Raw genomic sequence first — 21,229 nt, 5'->3', positions numbered from 1 at the left:
AACCAACAAATTAGATTTAGTTGGCAAGAACATTGCACACACCATAAACTCCAGGGTACAGTTACAGCAAGGCGCTGCTGCCCTCGGCGCGGTCACATGCGCCTTTTGGGTACCCGTAAATTGTCATAATGTTTCTTCTACATCACATCGATGCCTACCATCTGTTTCTGACTTTTGCTCACCGTGTATGGTATCACGCGCTGATTTTGGGGGTGGGGGGACATTCTAGCACTTGTAGGCAATTGGAGCCGGCTACATGCCTGGCCTCCTCCCCTTGCCGTCTTGACACAGGGGTCTTGTCTGTTTGATTCCTTGAACAAGGCGCACCATCCTTGCAGGGACCTATGTCCCTGGCCCCCCTCCAGGATTAAAAATCTACCCCTGCCGGCGGGACAAGAAGGGCGGAAGGCCGCGAGGGGACACGGGCTGCGCACACCGCGCCCGGCGACGCATCCCGCCCTGCGCCCGGGGCCCCCCAGAGCCGCCGGGGACCGGGACCGGGACCGGGTCCGCCCCGGCAGGGCGCGCCCCCAGCCCTCCATTTCGCGCAGGGGCGGGCTCGGAGCAGGCCCGCTGCCGCCGGAAGATGGTTCCCGGGCGCTCGCCGCCGCCCCCGGGCGCGGCGCCACGGGGCCGGGCGCTGGGTGCCGGGGCGGGGCCGCGGGCAGCGCGGGGCTGCGGCGCGGAGCGGCGGCACCAGCGCCATGACCGCGGCGATGCGGCAGCGCTTCGACCGCTTCCTACACGAGAAGAACTGCATGACCGCCGTGCTCGAGCGGATCGAGAGCAAGACAGGCGTCAGCCGCACCTACATCGCCACCGGTGAGCGCCGGCCGCCGCCCCGCCGGCTCCCCGCGGGCGGCCGCGCCCTGGCCCCGGTCCCTGGGGCTCTGACGGTTCTCTGCTCTCTCCTCAGGCATCCTCGGCGTCGTGGCCGTGTACCTGGTGGTGGGATACGGCGCGTCCCTGCTCTGCAATATCATCGGCTTCGCCTACCCCGCCTACATCTCGTGAGTGTCGCGACTCCTGTCCCCTGCGCCACGCCACCGTTCCGGGTGCCGCCCGCTGATGTGGTTGCAAAATCGCGTCACTTGCGGCGGTGCCGAGCCTGTCTGGGGTGGCGTTCCGGGACCGTGCGCCAAAGTGTTGGTTTTGCCCCCCCCCCCCCCCCCCCTTCCCTTTCCTTGAGCAGGTACAGGTGCCAGGTGAAGAACGAGTCTTCTCCCATCTGGCGAATGCTGCAGGAGTCACAGATGGGTGACGCTGGGTGGTTTCCACACTTGATAACCAGTTCCTTGTAGCGGGTTGTGCTTTGAGGTTGGGCTCCCAGCTTTGTCATCCCCAGAGGGAAGCGGGACCGTACGGGAGGGAGGGAGGGAGGGAGGGAGGGTCCTCCTTTGAGGGTGTCTGTTGGAAGTCGCGCTGATGGTTTGAGCGGGGCGCGGGGAGGCAGTGGCGCATCCTCGGCGTGTGCCTGGTGCCGAATGCCGGGGATGGGCTCGACACAGAGGTGCAGTAAGAAGTGCTGTGTACTCCAAACCTGCCTCGCTGATGGGCGGGAGCGGGGAAGGAGAACGCTGTAACTCCTCTCGAGCGTGAAAGACTTCAACTTCCTTTTTCAGAGGAAGGGCTCCTTAGATATTCTTAAAAACAAAGTAACTGTCTTTCACATGCGTATATAGTCCCTTAGACCAAAATGCATTCCTGTTAGGCTGGACCGCAGTCGAGTATGATCCAAAAGACTGCAGAAACGTACTAAATAAAACCTGTGTAACCTGATACCTCCATCGAATGGAAGTCCTTCCCAGCAGGACTGTGATATTGTTGAAACACAGTGCTTGCCTTTTATGTAACTATTTAAATACAGTCAGCAGCTTTTAAAAATATCTTCTCTGTAATTGGATCCTGGACAGTAAAAGTTCGGTTCTTTTATTTTTTTTTCCAGAGATGTGAGAGGTTCACTTCGTTTTATACTCTTGAAACATCCTGTCGTTGTGATGTTTAAGGCCAAACAACATTTTCCTAAATGCTGTTCCTGTTGTTCGCTTATTTTGGAGATTATAGGCCAAGAATTCTGGAGAAACTTAGGTTTTGTTTCCTAGATGATAATTTTTAATGAAAAGATTAGTTTAAAAATATTCTCTCATTAAAATCTGAAAGGGGGAATATCTACCAACAAACCTTCAAAACATTGAAATGGTTGTGTAGGAATTATGTTTATGTAATATTTTGTGTCTTAGGTCCCTTTTAAAATTATGTAATTACTTTCTAAAGTCCTATTTGAATTTTTAAATTTGTTTTAGAACTTTACTGTTTGGGAATATATTTTAGACCTTCCATTGTGCAATGATGCTGAATAAATTGATAATACAGACTCTTGAAACTGCAGAATCAAGGCAGTAGCAAATCAAATATGAATAATAAAGTTTCATAGCTAATTTTTTCTTTCAATCTGAGGGGTTTAAAAATGTTTTTGTGGAGTATCTCCCTTTTTCATGTTGAAATGTGGTTTTAAATGTGTCTCAATGTGAAAAGTTACATCCCAGATCTTAGTATTGTGTGTTTCAGTTTTTATAGCTTTTTTAAATAATGGGAGCGATGTCCTTGGCTACAAGTTTTACTTAAACAAAAAAGCACACAAGTACAATGCCAGATCTGGGTTTTTTTCCCAGTTCATGCTCAGGTAATGCTTGTCCTTTAGCTGCCTTTTTAATGCTGGAAAACATTTTTGTAGGAAATTATAATCCTAGGTGAAAACCTAATTTTAAATGTGTGTGGTATGCTGCTTGCCAGTGTCTTTCGGTGGCAGCCTGCTGACAGCACGGGTGGGCTCAATCCGCTCCCCTGCCCTTCTCTCCCAAGTCCAGAGCTGGTATGTAGAGTTTATCCACATTTCACTGTGCCTGTTTTTGTTTTGGCTGCTCTGGGTCAGGTACTGTAGTCAGGATGCTGCCAAGTCCCATTCCCCGTGCTTACAGAGACCCAGAGCATAAACAACACTGCTCAGAGTGGTTTGTTTATTCCTTTCTGCTGTTTTCTCTGTCCCCCTTGGAAAGGCAGATGAAGAGCCTGCTGTATGAACTGACAGTAGTGGATTTGCTGCCTAGCACTGAACAGAAAACAGTTTTCAGCTGTTCTCATCAGCTGCACACACCCGCAAATGCCTTTTGCTCTAAAAGCTGCGGCTTCTGGAAGAGGTCAGGAGCTGTGAATGGAATGTGTTGTGCAGGGTGTTAGTTTGATGTTTACACAGGTGGTTCAACAATGAAACCAAGCCTGAAATGTCTCAGAAAGGCACTGAAAGAGAAAAAGCAGATTACTTTTCCTTGGTTACTTTACTTTCTTCTTTTGTAAAGTAGTTCAGTGTATAATTTATCCATCGTGAGTAACTGAATTGTTTAAAAGGAAAACAAGGAATTGTTTGGGTTGAAAGGAACCTGAAGATCATGTAGTTCCAGCCACCCTGCCATGGCCAGGGACAAAGGAGTGGATCAAGCTTTTTGTCAGCAGAAAAGGCATTCATAAAGGAGTAGGGACAGATGTCTGGGCTCTGCAAGGGGCATCAACAGTCTTTACAGTTGTTTAAAATGGCAAACAGGCTGCCTGATGGGTGACCCACAGGCATGTTCCAAATGCGTTTTATTGGGATTTCAGTTCTGGGTTACTTTAGTCATGGTAATTATTCTCCATCTCTATGCTTGCCTGAAAGAAAATATATTGGAGTCACAGCAAACCTGGAGACCCTCAGCTCAGAGTTAATTCTGTTCCTGCATGAAATCAGGACAGTTTTGTGCAGGTATCTGCTTGTCAGGCTTTGCATAAACCTCCAGTTTATTTTCCTTGGTCTCTGTCATTCTGTGTATTTGCTGTGGTGTGTGCAGTGCAGCAGGTGTGAATTTCAGTGGAGAAATGCTGGAGGCTCTAACTGCTGGCCCAGCAGATGGTGTGAAGTGGTGCAGCTGCACTGCTGCCCACATTCTCATCACTGTGGTGCAGACCAGTGCCAGGGGAGGGGGCAGCTCCCTGCTTAATGCCTGATACAGCTTCAAACAGGCACAGCTGTTTCCCTCTTTACTCCTCCTTGTTCACCTTCAGCTCTGCCTCGGGTAAATCTTTAGTGGTTTCATACATGGAGGAATTTTTTCTTTGGCAATACAAAAATCTCCCTGTACATCCACATGATGTGTCATAGCAAGGGCCCACCTCAGTCTCTTCATATAGGCAAAATGAAGGAGTAGTTCTCTGGTTGTTTCCCAATAGGTCAGGCATTCTCTACTCTCATTCCTTGGAAGTCTGTAAGTGCTATGTGATGAAAGAGAAAAAATAGTGTTAAGTTGAAATCTAATACTTAATTTACAGGCTTTTGTGGTTGCAGAAGACCAGCACTGAAAAGTTTGCCACACATGATAGACACAAGTTTTTAAACTTCTAGCAAGCTTTAACTGCACAAGGTAGTAATCAGGCTAGAGATGGAAAAAGTGAGTGTTGGCAAGTGCGTAAATACCCTTGCCAGCATTTTCACTGCTTCTCTAAACTTTCCAGAGCTAGCGTGTTCAAATGTAGCTCCACCCATAGTTAGTGGTGGTTAACTGCCTTGGAGAAATTAGAGTGCAAGCAGGAAGGGAGCCTTTGATGACTAAGAAATGTGTGCAAAGGATTGGAAATTTCTTAAGTGCTGCCACGCTTGGTTTAAAAATTGCGAAGATGAAAATAGCCTTGGGCAGTAAAATGTCTGAACTTATTACTAGTGTCTTCAAGGGAGAAAAGCAGTATCGTACAAGAATGCCTTTCTGTGCTTTGGCTAATTTTATGCTATTACTTCACTTCAGCTGTTTTTACTATGTAAATGTTGCTTGTAGCATTTTACTAGCAGGAAGCAATCTGTATTGATTGTAGAGAAGTATAAACACTCAACTGAAGTTTAAATACTGTCATGGTATCTTGAGTCTGTCTCCTAGTTCCTTTTCCTCTTTCATGCTTTTAAAACAGGACCACTGCTTTTCTTTGGTGACAGTTATTTAGAAAAGATTTAATTGTTTGTGTATTTCTTGAGAACTAAGATGCCTCTTAACAAGTTTTGAGGAATCTTCCTTCATGAAAAATCATGCATGATGTGCCAAGGTTCAGAAGTAGTGGTCTGCTGATGCTTTATAAATATGATTTGAGAGACCTGACATATCTAACCAGATTCACAATGCCCAGTATAAATATAAGTAGAAAATTTTCAAATCTGTCTGCACTTGAGCTGTTTTCTCTTGTGCATAATAATCTGGGGCTTCAGACACTAAAAAGGGTATTTTGATTTTTTTTTAAATATGTCCTACCAAATCAGTTCCTCCAAGCACACTTACTTTTTGTTTTTTAGGTTTTAGAGTGCCATGTTTAAAAGCCATCTTATCAGTCATTTGGACAAATTATGTGCTTTCCTTTCTGAAGAAAGCAAGTGTTTAGGTTCAGGGAGTGTGATAACATACTGTGATAACAGTATGAAAATTTTGCTTTTATTTCCTAATCTTGCCTTATAGGTTAAAAATATAAAGGTCTTTGTTATATGGATGGGTCTACTCTGAACTGAGCCACTGAGACATCTTAATTCCTGCAGAAGAGCCATCATGTGTGGGATTGTGTTTTGGGAAGCTGGTTTTGATCTGAATCAGAACTGGGGAACTGACTCATTGGTTGGCCCTACAAATACTTGTTCCAGGAGTGAGCAGGCCAAGAATGAGCAGAGAGCAGTGAAATGAGAGGATGCCTGCTTTTTTCCCCCCTCTCTGTTTCAGGAATCTAGCTTTGTGTTGAGTTAACATGTAGGCTGTAGGACTCCATGGGCAGGCAAAGTGGCATGTGTTCCTCTTGCTGACTCAGTCCTCATTCCCTTTCAAGAAACACAGTTAGAACCCCTTGTTCTACTCTCATGTAGCTTTTTGGTGTCTTCTAATATCTGTCTGTCCATGGTCAGTGAAACCCTCCCTTGCTATCCTTGATGAGTTTTTCTGATCCCTTCTGCTACATCCTGAAAATTGTGAGAGAGGGGAACTGGTAGACTTAAATCACAGCAATTGTGTAAGCGCAGTTGGCAGGAAGGTCTTTTCTATATCTGCAAACGCATGACTGCTGTTGCAGTCAGTGAGGAGGAAGAAAGATGGAAAGCAAGAAAGATGGAAAGCAGAAGGCTTTTAGGTAATGGATAGTAATGTAGAAGCCAAAACGATAAAGTGAATCCAAAGGTACTTGTTTCAGTGAAATGATGTGAGATGTCAGGGAGGCAGCCTGCCAGGATGAGTCTGACATGAGGATGACAGGGAGGCACCAAGCTAAGGAAGTTTGTGGTGCAGTGGAGTGTTGATTCTGTGTGGGTGTCTGGATACATAGCTAGAAGTAAATTTTACAACTGGCTGTAAAGAGTTGGGGCAGACCAGTAGGCATAAGCTCTAGAAATATAGGTGATTTCATGGGTTTTTAAGTTAAATGAAAAAAAAAACAAACCCAAACTTACTCTTCATTAAGGGTATGACAAAAATTCATATACTTACTTCATATAACACTGACCAGAAAACTGAAGGAAGGATGCCCAAAATGGTCCAGTCTTTCCCAGTGCTCTTTCTTTGAGCATTGGGTTTAAGGGAGACTGATCTTTTGCCTTGAACCTGTAACTTTTTTTATACAAGAATCTTCAGGTTCACCTTGTAAATTGCAGCGATAAGAGTGATCATTTCATGTAAGACCACAGCAATACAATTTTGCATTTCTTTATTTCTGCTTCCCAGATCTGGACTCAGCTCAGTAAAATCCTGACTCCAAACTCATAACTTAGCTTGTGAGTACTATATGTGTGAATTTACTGTAACAAATGATCTGTTATGCCAGAGCTAATTGTGGAGCAAGTCTCTTCTGGAAAAGAGCTGATTTTTTTGTTGAAATGAGTCAGATGCTCTAAGTGAAAGAACTCCACTTGGCAACTTACTAAAATTAGATCAGTGTCTGTTACTATCAGTAACAGGATAAGTAGCCACAATTGATCTAGGGTAAAGTTTGACTGATTTTAGGGTGCCCAGGGTCAAAGCTGAGCCAGTGCTCTGACGCTGTAAGTTCAGCACGAATGGGAACCCTGGGCTACCACAGAATGTGACAACCTCTGCTCTGCCGTCTTGGCACCACCAGCTAGCAGGGTTACTGGGGAACAGATCTGGCTGAAAATTAAGTTTCTCTTGGCTCCCCATCCATCACAGTGCTGGCTCACAGCAGGTTATTTTCACTCTTGGTCAGGCAGCTGTTTTTAAAATAACTGAGCTGTGATATTTACTCTCCAGACTACTGGAGCTGTTCCTAGTGATTGCTTTTACCTCCAAGGTGCAGAACTACTGTAATAAGTAGTTGTTTGAAACTCTATTTAAAGTCCTCTACAGTTAGTGATTAAGCAGTATAAAAAAATGCTTTGGTATATATAATTACTATGCATAACTAAGGTGGAATTTAATCAGATCAGCACTAGACAAAATGGTATAATTTTTTAAAATATGAAGCTATTGTCTTCGGATGGTCCTTCATTTGTTAGAAAATCTTGATATAATGTGTTCAGGAGGCTGACTTATTTGCTCTTGCAACACAGAAATAATTTATAAGAAGGCAATCCTAAAGTAGGAAATAGTGTCAGTGCCTCTTGCTCTGTAACTTTTCACTTATTGATGGAGATTGCATTTTTGAATATCAGCCTACTTGATTGCTGACCTAACATGGAGAAGAACGAAGTGTTTTTGGCTTGAAGTAATGCCTATGATGTCTCTCCTAAGCTTAATTATACAGGACATTACACCAGGATAATACCTCTAGAATAACTTGGAAGACTAAGTTTAATTAAGGTGTGATTCTCATGTTGAAAGGAGTGTAGTTATAAATGGATTAAAAATTCCCTCTCTGTTCAGATATTCTATATAGCTTACTGTGCTTGTTCTTGGACAAATACTATTTTCTGTGACTTACTATTGAAATAGTGTGTAAGTAGCAAGGGATAGAGGTAACTTTTGCCTTTTGTTCAACAGGGACATGTTATGCTGGATTTCCCTGTCTCATCTGAGGAACACACTCCCCATTCCAAAGCAGTATATTTATAAAATACTTGCCTTTCCTTGACTTCAGATAAAACTTTCATTCACTGATGGCCCTGCTGTGACCTGCTTTTCCCCACTCCCTCTCTCCCACCTGGGACTGGAGCCATGGCCTGCAGGAGCAGTTTGAGCTGACGTGGCTCTTCCCTGCTGGCTCTGGTAGGGTGCTGCCCCTGACCTTGCCCACCAATATTAGACCACTGCAGAAGGAGGGGAGATGTGCTGTTCCCTACAGTGTGTAAGAAAACAGCCACATGTGGATTTAATGTTGGGTACATCAGCTGGCTGAATCAGATGAGGCTTTGACTACTTGTAGTGCTGCTGCTCGTGGCTGTCTGACAGAAAAAGCGTGTTGTTCATGTATCCCCTGAGGAACTACAGCAGCAGATGGTAAACGTTCAAAGGGAGAACACCCATGGCACTGCACTTAGGAGCTCTCAAAAGTCATTTGTTTCCAGAGGAGAGAAGATAATAGAGCGTGGCCCATTAACACAGTGATATGCTGTCTGCCTTTTGCCACAAAATTGGAGATTTTAATTTTATTTTTTTTTTTAATAAAAGAAAGCTGATTTTCATAGTTACTGAGATGATTTTAATAATGTTAAAAAGGAAAATGAAACAATGCTCCCTTAATCCCATATATGATTTCACTTCATATATGGTGACTGGAAAACAGGAAGACTGCTGGCAGGTTAACTGCAAAGTATTTTCTCACAAATACCAAGCTAGGATGCTTGTTGTGGTAATATAAGCCTTCTCTTCTCTGCCTGTAATGGAAAAATTGTCAGAACTAAAGGAATCCACATGGTGAGCCTCTACAGGAGGTTTTCCTGAACACTGAGAAATTTTGCAAATGGTGCCTTTCTCTGCTCCATTTATCACATCCCATGTACTTTTTTCTTTCCCTCCAGAAATGCAGTTTCACACACTGAAAATAGCTCTGTAGCCTTCTTTCTTAACTCCTGTGGTGTCCAGGGGCTATTTTTGTACAACCCCCTCACCTGGTTTACGAGAATACTTCAGAGGTGTGGGCAATGAAAAGATGCGCTTTACAGTGGGAGCAGGAGCAGCTGAAGTTGTCACTGCCTTTGGGACTGCTTGGACTGGGGCTGCCTGTGATGGTATGAGTAGCAGGAATTAGACCTGCTGTTGCAAGACCTGTGGAAAACCTGTTCTTCCAGTTGTGCTGGTGCTGTGTGTTGTTAAGATCCCCTTATTGATGGGATATGGCAAGGGCTGCTGCTTTTCCCACTGCAGCAGACTGCTGGCCAGCCTCGCACTCCAGCAGAAATATTGCATGAATTAAGTATCAGATCCTTGTCCTGCATTTCAAAGTAATTCAGTCCAGCAGCTGTGCCAGCTCTGTCCTCTGCATGTTGTGGGTTTGCCAGTGCTTTTGCTAAAACATACAGCATGTCACAGGAGATATTTCCCCCAACTCCCCCTGCTCCCCCCTAACTTACAGAACTAGGAAGTGACAGAATCCACAGCATTTTTCAGCTCACAGACCAGGAAATGGACTTAGGCCAACTCTCTGATTTCTGCCTGTAAACCTCCTTAACTGTGCCTTTTTAAGGGAACTAACAGAAAATTTGGCACTTCTGGAACATCTCACACATGCTGCTTCAGAAACAATACAGCTGATATTAAAGGAAGAAGTGATACAAGAATTTAAACTAAATTGATTAAACTGAGTCTACAGAGTTTAAGCCTCCAGCATAAGTGGAGAGGAGAAATGCTTTCTAAGAGTCTTAAGCTTGAAATTATCAGGCTTAGATTTGCTAGTATTTTCTTTTAAAACTTCTTACAGTGCTAATCTGGAATTTAGTGGCTCCAGAAACTCCACTCCACTACTTTTGCTGAAAGAGCACATGTGCATCTTTTAGTTTCTGTTTTTTAAAACTATATTAATGGGATTTTGTTCTCCATCTGCTACGAGAGCTGCATTCTCATAGCAGATGGAGAACAAAAGCCCATTAAATCATTATACAGAAGGCCCAATACTTTAGTAAATGTTTTTTTGCTCTGTTCTTAATACTTTAATTACATCAGACTTTGCAAGTCCTGTAGGAATTAATTTATAGAGCAATACATTGGGTGATGCAGACACATATTCCTCAGCATATGGATCTGGATCTCCTCTGCTTATGTAGACCTTGTGCTTTTTAGAGCAAATCTTAGGCAAAAGTTTACCTTTTCAAAGAGGAATCTAGTGCATGTATGAGTACATTTAAAAGGCTGTATATTAGAGATAACTATGTAAAAAAAGCCAGAATAGTATAGACAGTTTTATACCACTGGTGCTGCTGGGAACCCCGAGCTGTGCAGCACTTAATGAATTTCTGATCCACGCATAGCCCACTGGACAGGCCTTGTCTGGAGGCAAGGCTACCCCATTTTGATTACTTAAGGTATTACAGGATTTTTCATCCAAGTCAACAACTCTGTTCCTCATTCCTTTCTGACTGCCAGAGAAGGAGGATGGTCACTGATGGGTGCAGGCAAGGCCAGGCAGGTGATCACTGGCATCCTGTGCCTCACAAGACTGGGCTCACTCAGGTTATCTGTTATGTGGGTCAATAATGCTCTGATGTACAGTAGCCTTCTGATCAGGATGACCACAATGCCTACAGAACTGGAACCATGGCCAAAGATTATCTCCTCCCTTTCTTGCCCCTCAAAATGTTTTGTAAGCAAGGTCACAATGCTCACTGGTTTTGTTTGGTTTGGTTTTTTTCCTCCTTGTAATCCCAGAGATAGAAATATCTTGAGTATCTTCTGGTTTCGAAGTGTGGTGTATAGGATAAGCTTTGCTGTTCAAAGATCTTGACACACTGTCTGTATAATAGATGCTAATTAGTTTTCTTTGTGTAATTAAAATATGGAGAGCCACATATAACAAAGGATCTGAGTCATTAAATCTTCATCTTTATAGATGGGACTGATGCTACTGTTCTACTCACTTTTATTTATTTTCCTTGCAGAATCAAGGCCATTGAAAGTCCCAACAAAGATGATGACACACAGTGGCTGACTTACTGGGTTGTGTATGGCATTTTCAGCATAATTGAATTCTTCTCTGACATCTTTCTGTCGTGGTTCCCTTTCTACTACATGCTAAAGGTATGTTAATTCATGTGACCCCTCTCCTAAAATGGGACCTTTTGATAAAACTGATTTAATGTCTCCAGGAATGGGTAGATAACACCAGATTCATTTGGAATCATTCCCAGGTCACACCTTCTTTTTACATGCAGATTATGTGTAATTTATTACTGTGAAAGCGATCTGTTTACAGGTGATAGTTTTGTGATGCAGGAGGGGAAGTTGGGATAGGTGGAAGGGAGAGGTCTGCTGGGTTTTAGGAAAGAAGAAAAGACAGCGGAACTGTCCCATAAAGAAAAAAAAAACCAAACTAAAGACAGTTCTTTCTCTTGGTGCTCAGGTAAATTTGGACAAGTGACATAATAAGCCCCACAGAGTGACTCTATTTTTGCTTTAAGTGGATTAGTAAAAATGGAGAGTAAAATCATGTAGGGTGTTGAAGGAGGTTGTAACATCTGTGCTGTTGGAGCAAAGATGGAAATTGGAACACAAAAATAGTTTGTCCTACAGTTTTAATTTTTAATTAAGCTCAGTTTCCTGAAAGGAACTAGTAGGTATCAGAGGAGATGGTTGCTAATGTGCATTTGTTAGTGTGATTTGACTACCAGCAATGATTTGGTTAAGCTTTGTTTGTGATCTAAGGTGTCCGTCAACTTCAACATGTTAAATTCTTCCAGGAGATAGCTGATCACTCTGTGTGCTGTTGGGTAAAAGACATTTTAGCTTGCTGCAGAGCCTGCTCTTTATCTCAAAGAACTGTTACCAATTTTCTGGTTCAGTGGCTGTTCTCTTCCTTCTCTTTTTATTTTGTTAGCCTGGTTTACTTGCACTAAAATTGTTAAAACAATTTACTTGCCAGGTGTTGTGGTGGGGTCATTTAATATTTTAATGATAAGACCTGATGATGTCAAAAGATGTTCCCAGGAAATGCCATATTTTATAGGCAAAAATTGACTGCAGCTGCTGGTTTACATGTCTGCCTTGTTCCTTTTCAGTCTTTAACAAGCCTCAACTCTGGCAATCATTTGTACACCTTCTACTTCAGTAGAATTATGACTTTAATCCATCCTCTGCAGTGGTATATGCTCACAATTCTGAATTCATGCAGTGTATTTTCAGAGCTTCTTTTTCTAAATTCTTAGTGGAAAAAGACATGGCAACAGTTTCTTCATGCCACTACAGCTCTCTTTCTGAAGAGCACACGACTGAAATTCAGGTTGACTTTCCAAATAAAGGCCACAAATGGCTCTGATAAAATGGTATCAGGAGTGCCACAGTTACATGTAGTACTGTAGTCAAGGGAAAGGCACTTTTCTCAGTTCTGCAAAAGCAAGCACAAGGAATTATGTCAATACACAGCTTTCTACGATAGCTGCAGAAGGCACATAGAAGCCAAGTGTTTAAGTGTTTGCTCTCAGTAGTGGTTGGTAGGAGAGGTTTGTACAAAGGCAGGCAGGTGTTGGCTGAGGATCAGAAAGTGTTGCTGAATGGGTGAGAAGATGGAGATTACTCCATAGGAGGAGAAGGAGGAATCAGGCAGCCTCCACACTTCATTCCATCCATGAACTAAAGCCTCTTGGAGGGTAGTTATGATGTCTCCATATCTCTTTCATGAAGTAGAAGCCCAGATATTCATTCATGAAAATTTCTAGCTTGCTTTCATTCTCAAGATGTGCTAAATTTGTGTATTCACATCTCTTTGATATGGCTTGTAGCTTCCACTCCAGACTGAGATTTAGTTGCTCAGTATTTTAAAACACCTTCATGTATGTGGCTGAAACATTGAGCACCAGTGCTTCCAGAGTCCCCAAAGTCCACAGTTTAGACTCTGTGACATTAAAGTTTTCAGCAGAGTAGAAAATATTGTGGGGGGAGAAACGATTGTTGAAGAACTCCTTTAAATATGTTATGATGTTTGTATACACTTTTGTTCTCCAGATGACATTTCTTGCATTTTATGGGCTTTTTCTTGGATTTTATACGCTTTTCTTTTTTTGGTAATGCCCACTTCTTATTTATCTGTTTGGGGTTTTTTTATTTCTGAAGCACAGGACATGCATGCAACTCATAATTTCTTGTGCTTATGATTTGTTTTTAAATACTTCTGTTCAGGCTTTAAAGATTTCTGTGGCATTTAGGAATTAGAGTACAGTAGCCAGTAAAAGCAGCAGAGTTTGTCATGCTATGAGTATTCTTGGTGGTGGGAGCAAGAGGGACTCTTCACTCCACTAATGATTCTGCCTTGAAATACTGTAATGCTAAAATTGGTGCTGCCAGAGCAAAACCAGCTGCTAGGAACAGGTCCAAGTGAGCCAGACTGGGCTCAGGTGAATTCCATTCCCTCCTCTGACTGGTCTGGAGGGTTGCAAAGAATATATTTTGGGTTTGGGGTTTTTTTTTTTCTAGTTAACAATTTTATCACTCTGAGCTTGCTGGAACCTCTTACAACCCTCTTTATTTTCAGTAGCCTGTGTTAGTTCAGTATCATGGGAGATAGGAGTGAAATAAACTAAGTTATCAGTCTAACATTTCCAAGCTTTTAAACAAGTGAGCATCTCAACTTTGGTACATGTCCAATAGAAAATATATGTAAATATCTGTTGCAGTACAATTCAAAAGTAATAGGTATTTGAGAACAAATCTGCAATTACCTGTGTCGCAACTAGAGTGGGACAAAGCTGTCAAATCAAAATTACAGATTTTGTTCTTAGGCCGGGAAAGGGAAATTTCAATTTCTTTAGGTTTTAGAGGAAGTTGGACTCGCATTTGAGGGATTTTTCCTAAAACAAAGGAGAACTAACTTTTTTTTGTGTAGAAGTTGAGATACTTGTACAGTTTTGTGGGAGAAGTAACTTTCAGTAATTGATCAGATATTCTTGATCAGAAAATAAAGTCAGTGCGCTGCTCAGCTTCTAATGAAAAGTAATAACATAGCACCATGTAGTCTTTATGTTATATTAAGTTCCAAAGAATTGAAGCTTTTGAAAATCAGTATTTATATTGATAAGGGCACTTTTTGCCTTTATTTTCTCTGACCATACTTAATAGTTCATCAGCTGCTACTTACTGATGTCAGATTTTATTGCATGTTGAATTAGTTGTTTTACTTCATTGGAATGTTCCTGATGGGCCAATATCTCTGGTGAACACTTTACTTTAAAAACCTTTATTTCTCTTCTGAGACACACTGCTTTCAGTCATTTTGTCTTGATATCACAATCAAATAGTTTAAAGAAGAAACTTAATGCTTACCCAAAAGGATGGTAAATTGGTCTGGCACTGCAGAAAAGACAAAGCCAAAATTTTACAGATGTGAAGAGTAGAACCTAGAGAACATTCAGTCTCAATATACCTTATTGGGAAGGAACAGAGGAGACATATTCCAAAATTCCTTTCTGCCCAGAGATGTGTGGAAATCCTCAAACATGGAATCCTGTCTAACATGAAAATAAGGCATGTTTTGAGGCTGAGGTTGTTTTGTTTTGCATTTCAGGAAAGAGTAGTCTGAGAAAAGGTGATATGCCTTCATTTTCTGGAGAGGCTTTTGACATGGAATAAAACTGTACTATTTGTGTACAGAAAGAACTGTACTGCTGGGAAAATGTACTTCATTTTGTTGCAGTTTTATCCTGCAAAATAATTTTATATGTATTTTCATCGCCCAAGCAGATTTCGTTTATGGCACTCCCTGTCCCTTACATGTTTCATCTTTCTCTGCATGACTGTCATTGTGTGCTGTATGGCAGTGAAACTGAAGCCAAATAAAAGTGCCTCAATAGTAAAGACAGGGATTTGTAGTACCTGTAACAACTGTCCTTCCAATCCCCTTTTGTAAGATGCAGAAACATGGCCCCACATTGTGGTCTTCGATTTTACTGGAGAGCAGATGGTGCTCTAAAAGCTATACCTAAACTGTAATCCAGAGCCATTAGTCTTGTTTGTGCACTGTGTGTAGCTTGGGTTTATCTCTCCTCCTTGTCAGTTGACCTCTGGGGTACACACAATCCTGTTCTTTCCCCACTGTGTTTTCAAGGCAGACAGGCAGAGAGGAGAGGGATAAATTTGGCTGAATTGAAGTCATTTAGGGTCCTAGACATTCAGTGAGCCCTTTGCCATGTGTTTTAGAAATATTGAGAGGGTTTTTTCTTTCATGTATATATCCATGAAATTACTCCAGTATGAAGATTGGCTGTATGTAGCTGTCCTGGTGTGCTCCCTCCCAGAGCCCTGACTGCTCAGGGAATGACTACCTGTTCTCACTGTGTTCGGTTCTTTGGCACTTAAGAAAGGCACTTTGTCTCCTTCTCATGATTCCTTCCACTCAGGCCTATGTTCTCGTTCTCACAGTGTGGCTTCCTGCTGTGGTGCATGGCTCCAAGCCCTTCCAACGGGGCAGAGTTTCTCTACCACCGGATTATCCGTCCCTTCTTCCTGAAGCACGAGGCCCAGCTGGACAGCGTGGTGCAGGACCTGAAAGACAAGGCTGCAGAGACTGCAGACACCATCACTAAAGAGGGTGAGGAAAAGGCCCTTCACTGGTCACAGCAAGTAGGGGGAACTGCACTGGAGAGCTCACTTAATATTCATCATTTGGAGGAAACAAAAATAAATTGCAAGAAGACTGTGTAAATTACAATCGAGAAGTTAAATTTGAGAAATGTGGGTTGCAGTGGATCTTACTTTCTAGAATTGCAGTTAGGCTAGAATGAGTGGAAGGAATGGAATTGGTTTTGTGTCTTCCCACCATACACACCACTGAAAACATTCTCTCTAGAGGCAGGTCCAGACATACCTTTCATAACTACAGTTACTGTTTTAGTGTATCCTCATGTCTCCTGAAATACTCCCTCAAATACCTGCTAGTATTGAGGGGCTCCCAGTTGTGCAGTAAACAGTTAACAGCAATACACAGCAATGTGGAAACTTCACTTTTCCCATGTATATATTTTTGCATTTTTCCTTCCTCTGGAGGTCAAAGGATTCCTCACTCTTAAAGGAATTACTTACGTTTTATTTTTACGTGTTATAACAGCCTGTAGATTGCTTAAGTTTTTTATTTGCTTGCATTCTGTTGTGAACCCTTGTATTCTAAAATATCTGATGATGGTTTTATGACTAAGAGAAGGAAATGTATTAAGTGGCTAAAATAAAGGTTTTTTTAAGATTCTCTTGAAAGGAATTTTATCTATATGCTATTTCAAAGCATTTTAATTCTCCTTTCCACCAAAAAATGAATGCAGCCTCATTTCATCTTACCAACTTGAGCAGTTTTCCTGTCTGCCTAAAAGATCTGCCTTGCTCAACTATTCTTGAAAATTTTGCTGCATGATTCTTTTGGAGTCATTATTGTTAGGCATGTATCTTAATTAATGTCCTTCCATGTTGGCATGTGGGATTTTCCTGTCCTCATTTCATCACTTATTCTTTCTTTTTCCTATTTTTATGTATAAAGATTTCTACAAAAAAAAAGAACCAACAAACCAAACAACAACATAACAAATAAACAAACCAAAACAAACCCACCAAAACAAAACAACAGCCTTTTTTTAAAGAAACCACACATATATTAGCATTATTCCAAGCCTGTTTTATCATTATGGTATATTTCTTCCTGCAAACCTGTATATCCTTAACACTATGAGCAGCCCTGTTTTAACAATACCATAGTTACTGTACTGCTCCTTACTTATGATTTATTTTTAAATGTTTTTATGATCAGTTTTATCACTATATGTAGGTGTATACAAAAGCTATGATTTTCTTCTCTGTTCTATCTCTTATGAGTAAAAGGAAATATTTTTTCATGCAGTTCAAGAACACTTGATAACTCACTTTGTCTGTTGGCCTATGACTAAACTTGATTTTATTTTCCTGCAGCCAAGAAAGCAACAGTGAACTTGCTGGGTGAAGAAAAGAAGAGCACTTAAACTGGATAAGTTTCCTTACCACCTCCTTTGTGCAGCTTGATGTTACTGGGGACTGTGGTATAAGTTCAATAATATTGCCTTGGAAACATTTTGGTATATTAAAGGAATGTGCCGTAAGTTTACTTACTACTTTGCTGTGACTGATAGAGAGTATGCATTTTTATTTAAAAGCAATGCAGTGGGCAGCATCTGAAGCTTAATGAAAATATTTTATTCTTCTTCATGCAGAAGAAGTCTTTCAGTAATCTCTTTCTGCAGTAACATAAATAAAAAAGTATATATCCCTCAGGCTCTGCACTTTAGTTGTCTCTTTGTCTATGAAATTACTCTTAAAACTTTGATTGTGGTGCATCTGGTAGCACAAAGCTATTTCATAGGGAAAATTCTGAATGGATTTCTTGAATATACAGGGAATTATTGTAAGAGATGGCATAATGGATGTATTCCCCACCACTAAAGCTGTAAATTGTGAAATTATGTGTTCTAGGCACCTGATTATAGAGATTATTCACTGTTGCATGTTTTGTTGTAACACAGTATTTGGTACAGTGTGTGTATTCTTAAATGGATGGATACTAAATATAGGAAAGAATAACTTCATTGGAGTGATGAAGCTTATTTTGGCCTGAAGTGATTTGTTAGAAATGGATGCATTAAATCCCACAAGATTAACAGAACATGACTGAAGTACAACTTCTTGCCTATTCTTGTTAAAACAAGTTGTTATCCAAAATTGTTCAAAGAGTGCTTTTTAAGATCACACTCAAAAGCACAAGCCACCTTTAGCTAAGGAGTGATACCATTACAAACATATTTCTTGAATTCCTTTTAAAATAGCAGCTGCCTTGGATGTCAGTCCTCAGAATTACATCATTAAGGTGACAGACTACAGCTCACACAAGCTTTTTCTGCTCATAAAGATCTGAAATCTCTTCTGACTATACTAAGAACAACTTTGTATGAGTGCTTAAACTTCCTGAGTGGAGATGCTCTTGTTGTTACTTGGTATATTCCTGACCAATCAGTAAGAGTGCGACCAAAGCTGCTAAGAGAATAAAGGTATTTTTTGCAATCAATATAAAAAAAAATATTTTTTCTTAGCTTTCCATCTGTACTCTTTCACACTGTGGTATTTTCAAGAAAAACAATTACATTAATTAATCAGGCATGAATTACTGGAATTCCCATGTTTCCATCTCCATGCTGACATTTCTTTGAAGCCTAGAGTAATGCTATGGCAGTTCTGAGCTCACAGAACATGCAGAAAGAAAGCTTAAGCTTTTGATGGGACAAAAATTATTTCCAATATACAATTTTGTATTCTAAAGACTTAAAATAAAGTTTTGAGGACTTTTGGCATTCTGCAACAAATTGTTGTATAAACAACATTTTCTTGTTGTATAAACAATTTTCTTTGTAAATTATCAGATGCAAGAACTGCAAAAGAGTGAAGCACACAGTGCAACTCAGCGGGTCAGTTTTAACCTGGAGAGAGATGTTTTATAAAAGGGGATGTAGAAGTGTCATAAGAGAAAGCATTTTAAGCTTTGAGCTGGAAAACATAACCCTTGGAGCTGGCAGCTTGGATAGGGAAATACAAGACCTGCTGTACCTCATGTTCTGTAGGACAGCATGCAGTTTGTCATTTGAAGAAAAAATGAAAGATTTCTTAGCTAATCATTCCTTCACAACTTTTTGTTAGGAGGGGATATGCTGAAGAGGATAAAGTTTACAACGAAGTTCTAGGTTTTAAGCATGAAAAGTTTGAAGTGTATCACCATTTAACTGGTTTAATTTCTTGTCTTAACTTCTTCTGTGGTAAACCCACTGGACTTTCTGGTAAGCCTTACTAAACCTTAGTCCTGTGTTTTAAGGTCTATCAGCTCTATGTAAAGCACTCATGTGGCCACTGTAATTTAGTTTCAGTTCTTGAGATTAGAAGTAACTAGATGGAAATAAATGAGGATTCTTAATAGACTATTTGATTTCAGTGCAAAGCACTATATGACTTACTTATCTAAAAGCTTACAGTAAATTTTAGATTTTTCAAGCATAATGATATCTGTAGTAGAGACAGGATTTACTTTTTATTTCTTATACTAATTAACAGTTCTTCCACTGTTATTAATGGGGATAAAACATTCTAGGTAGATGTTAGGTAAGTGTTGAAACAGTCCCTTGCATCTCTCAGAACTTGAAAAGCTTTAAATCAACTTCTTGTCTTTACCAACTTGATATTATCAGCACGTAAAATCAGTGCTCTTTTGTCAGATATCTACTTGAATTAGAGTTACAGTTTGTTGTTAACAGAAGTTGCCCTTGTTTTTTTTGCCTTGATGCAAGTAGAAATGACTGAATTTCTGCAGCAAGTTACCCTTTCCTGGAAGTAACTCCACTGGGCTGGCCCCGCAGATCAGTGCTTGGCTTTGTGTCTTCACAACATTTATGTGCAAATGTTGGTACACGCATCTGCTCCATGTCTTTGCTGAAGCTGTAATGTGCTAAATAAAAATGGACACAAATAAAGAGATTCTTATGGGACTGGTATGATGCCTCAGTATTTCTTAAGAACCTTATACCTCAACAGTGAAAACCTGGCTATTTTAGGAAGGCAGAAGATCTTTACACGGTATTCACTTTTTTTTTTTCCCCTCCCTGAAGTTCATTACTGTGAAACCAGTAGAAACCTCTTAAACTCCAACTCATAAACAGTGTCTCTGCCTCATGCCAGTCTGAGGGTGCAGCCAGGCAGATTTAGGGCATCAGACCCTTACAGGAGAGTTTGGAATGCAGAACTCTTCCCAACAGTGAGCACCATGAGCATCTTTCTAGGCTTCATAGCCTGCCTTACCTGGGAATCATCAAGGTTTAGGATTCTCTAGAAACATAGAGAGGAAAGACTGTAAACTGCAGGGATTTTGAAGTTTTTCCTCTCCCATGAGTTTCCTGGTATTCCATAAATGACCTCAACAAACAATGCTGAATACTTACTAGCAGCGGTGTTCCACTTATCTAAGACTGATGTTGCCACTCTTTATAGGACATTTCATCTGCTTTATCTGATTCCATCCAAACTCAGCAAAAAAAGGAAAATAAGTTCAGGAAAACATAACTTCCCCCACCAATGATAACATCACCACTAGTGATAAAATAATGAAAACTCTCCAACCCAGAGCAAGCCAATTAAAAAAGTATAGAAATTCTTGTAAGTAGTGGAAGGTGTGACTAGTATTTGCCACGTCAAACCCTCACTACATTTAATTTGACAAATAAAAGGAAGTTTCTTGAGTTTGCATTCCAGTCTTACCAACTCTTCCTAAATAATCTGAGAATCAACTAAAAATTTTATTACTAATTCCTTAGTCATCTTCCACCCCATTTCTTATTCCACAAACAATAGTTTCCTTATGCAAAGGAGGAAGAATGGAGTTTTAAAAAACAAAACCGCTAATCCTTCAAGGTAATGAGAAATCCTCATTTTCTGTAAAGGGCACCTAACAAATATGACAAACGTCTTGTTTTCTAGAGAACTTCTACATTCAATGTGATGGAATGAAACTGTTCTTGAGGAATGACAACCCAGGGCTACTAAGGAAGTCCTCAGATACGCAACCATGTTGTTACAGCTTCTTGAAAATTTTGTTTCCTACTAATAGAGAAACCATTAAGAGATTCTGTAGCAAAAAATCTTCAGGTGACCACATGAACTCATGAAATAATCAAGTAAAAATAATTGAACTTTGAATTAATTTAGCATACTTTGGAATGCAATGTAGTTTATACCTTTGCTGAGGCTATAAAATTCCAAAAAAAATTATATTTTGTATTACTGGATCTTTGTAGGAGAAGAATACACAAGGATTTCTTAGACATGTCTAAGTTCTTCTGCTTGAGAAGCAAACAGACAAAAACTACACCCCAAAGAACACCCAAACCTTGACAGATGAAAAGAGGCACACATGCTGTTTCACAGGAAATAGCGCTACAGTTCAGACTATGCAGTTCCTACTGCAGTGTCCTCTGCTCTTTCCCAGATCCCAAACTACTGTTGTAGTTTGGATTGTCCGTTTCTTTCCATCTGCCTTATACAGC

General features: G+C 40.8%; 1 protein-coding gene across 1 annotated transcript; it reads left to right on the top strand.

The window, feature by feature from the left end:
• Positions 1 to 662: 662 nt before the first annotated feature.
• REEP5 (receptor accessory protein 5) lies at positions 663 to 19,684 on the top strand. Its single transcript, XM_063179740.1, has 5 exons — positions 663 to 822; positions 917 to 1,010; positions 11,090 to 11,228; positions 15,558 to 15,726; positions 17,088 to 19,684. Exons 1-5 carry the CDS (start codon positions 705 to 707, stop codon positions 17,135 to 17,137), a joined length of 570 nt encoding a protein of 189 aa, XP_063035810.1. The 5' UTR covers positions 663 to 704; the 3' UTR covers positions 17,138 to 19,684.
• Positions 19,685 to 21,229: the final 1,545 nt, after the last annotated feature.

This window comes from Melospiza melodia, chromosome Z (genome assembly GCF_035770615.1).
Source record: "Melospiza melodia melodia isolate bMelMel2 chromosome Z, bMelMel2.pri, whole genome shotgun sequence".
Classification (NCBI taxonomy): Eukaryota; Metazoa; Chordata; class Aves; order Passeriformes; family Passerellidae; genus Melospiza; species Melospiza melodia.
Note: the sequence above shows the minus strand (reverse complement) of the source record. Positions and strands in the feature narration are given on the sequence as shown.

Bases quoted from the DNA above. Each gene is read 5' to 3' on its own strand.
- REEP5 (XM_063179740.1), top strand. From the start codon at position 705: ATGACCGCGGCGATGCGGCAGCGCTTCGACCGCTTCCTACACGAGAAG. The intron at 1,011-11,089 runs GTGAGTGTCGCG...TTTTCCTTGCAG, and splicing joins GCCTACCCCGCCTACATCTC to AATCAAGGCCATTGAAAGTC. The intron at 15,727-17,087 runs GTGAGGAAAAGG...ATTTTCCTGCAG, and splicing joins AGACACCATCACTAAAGAGG to CCAAGAAAGCAACAGTGAAC.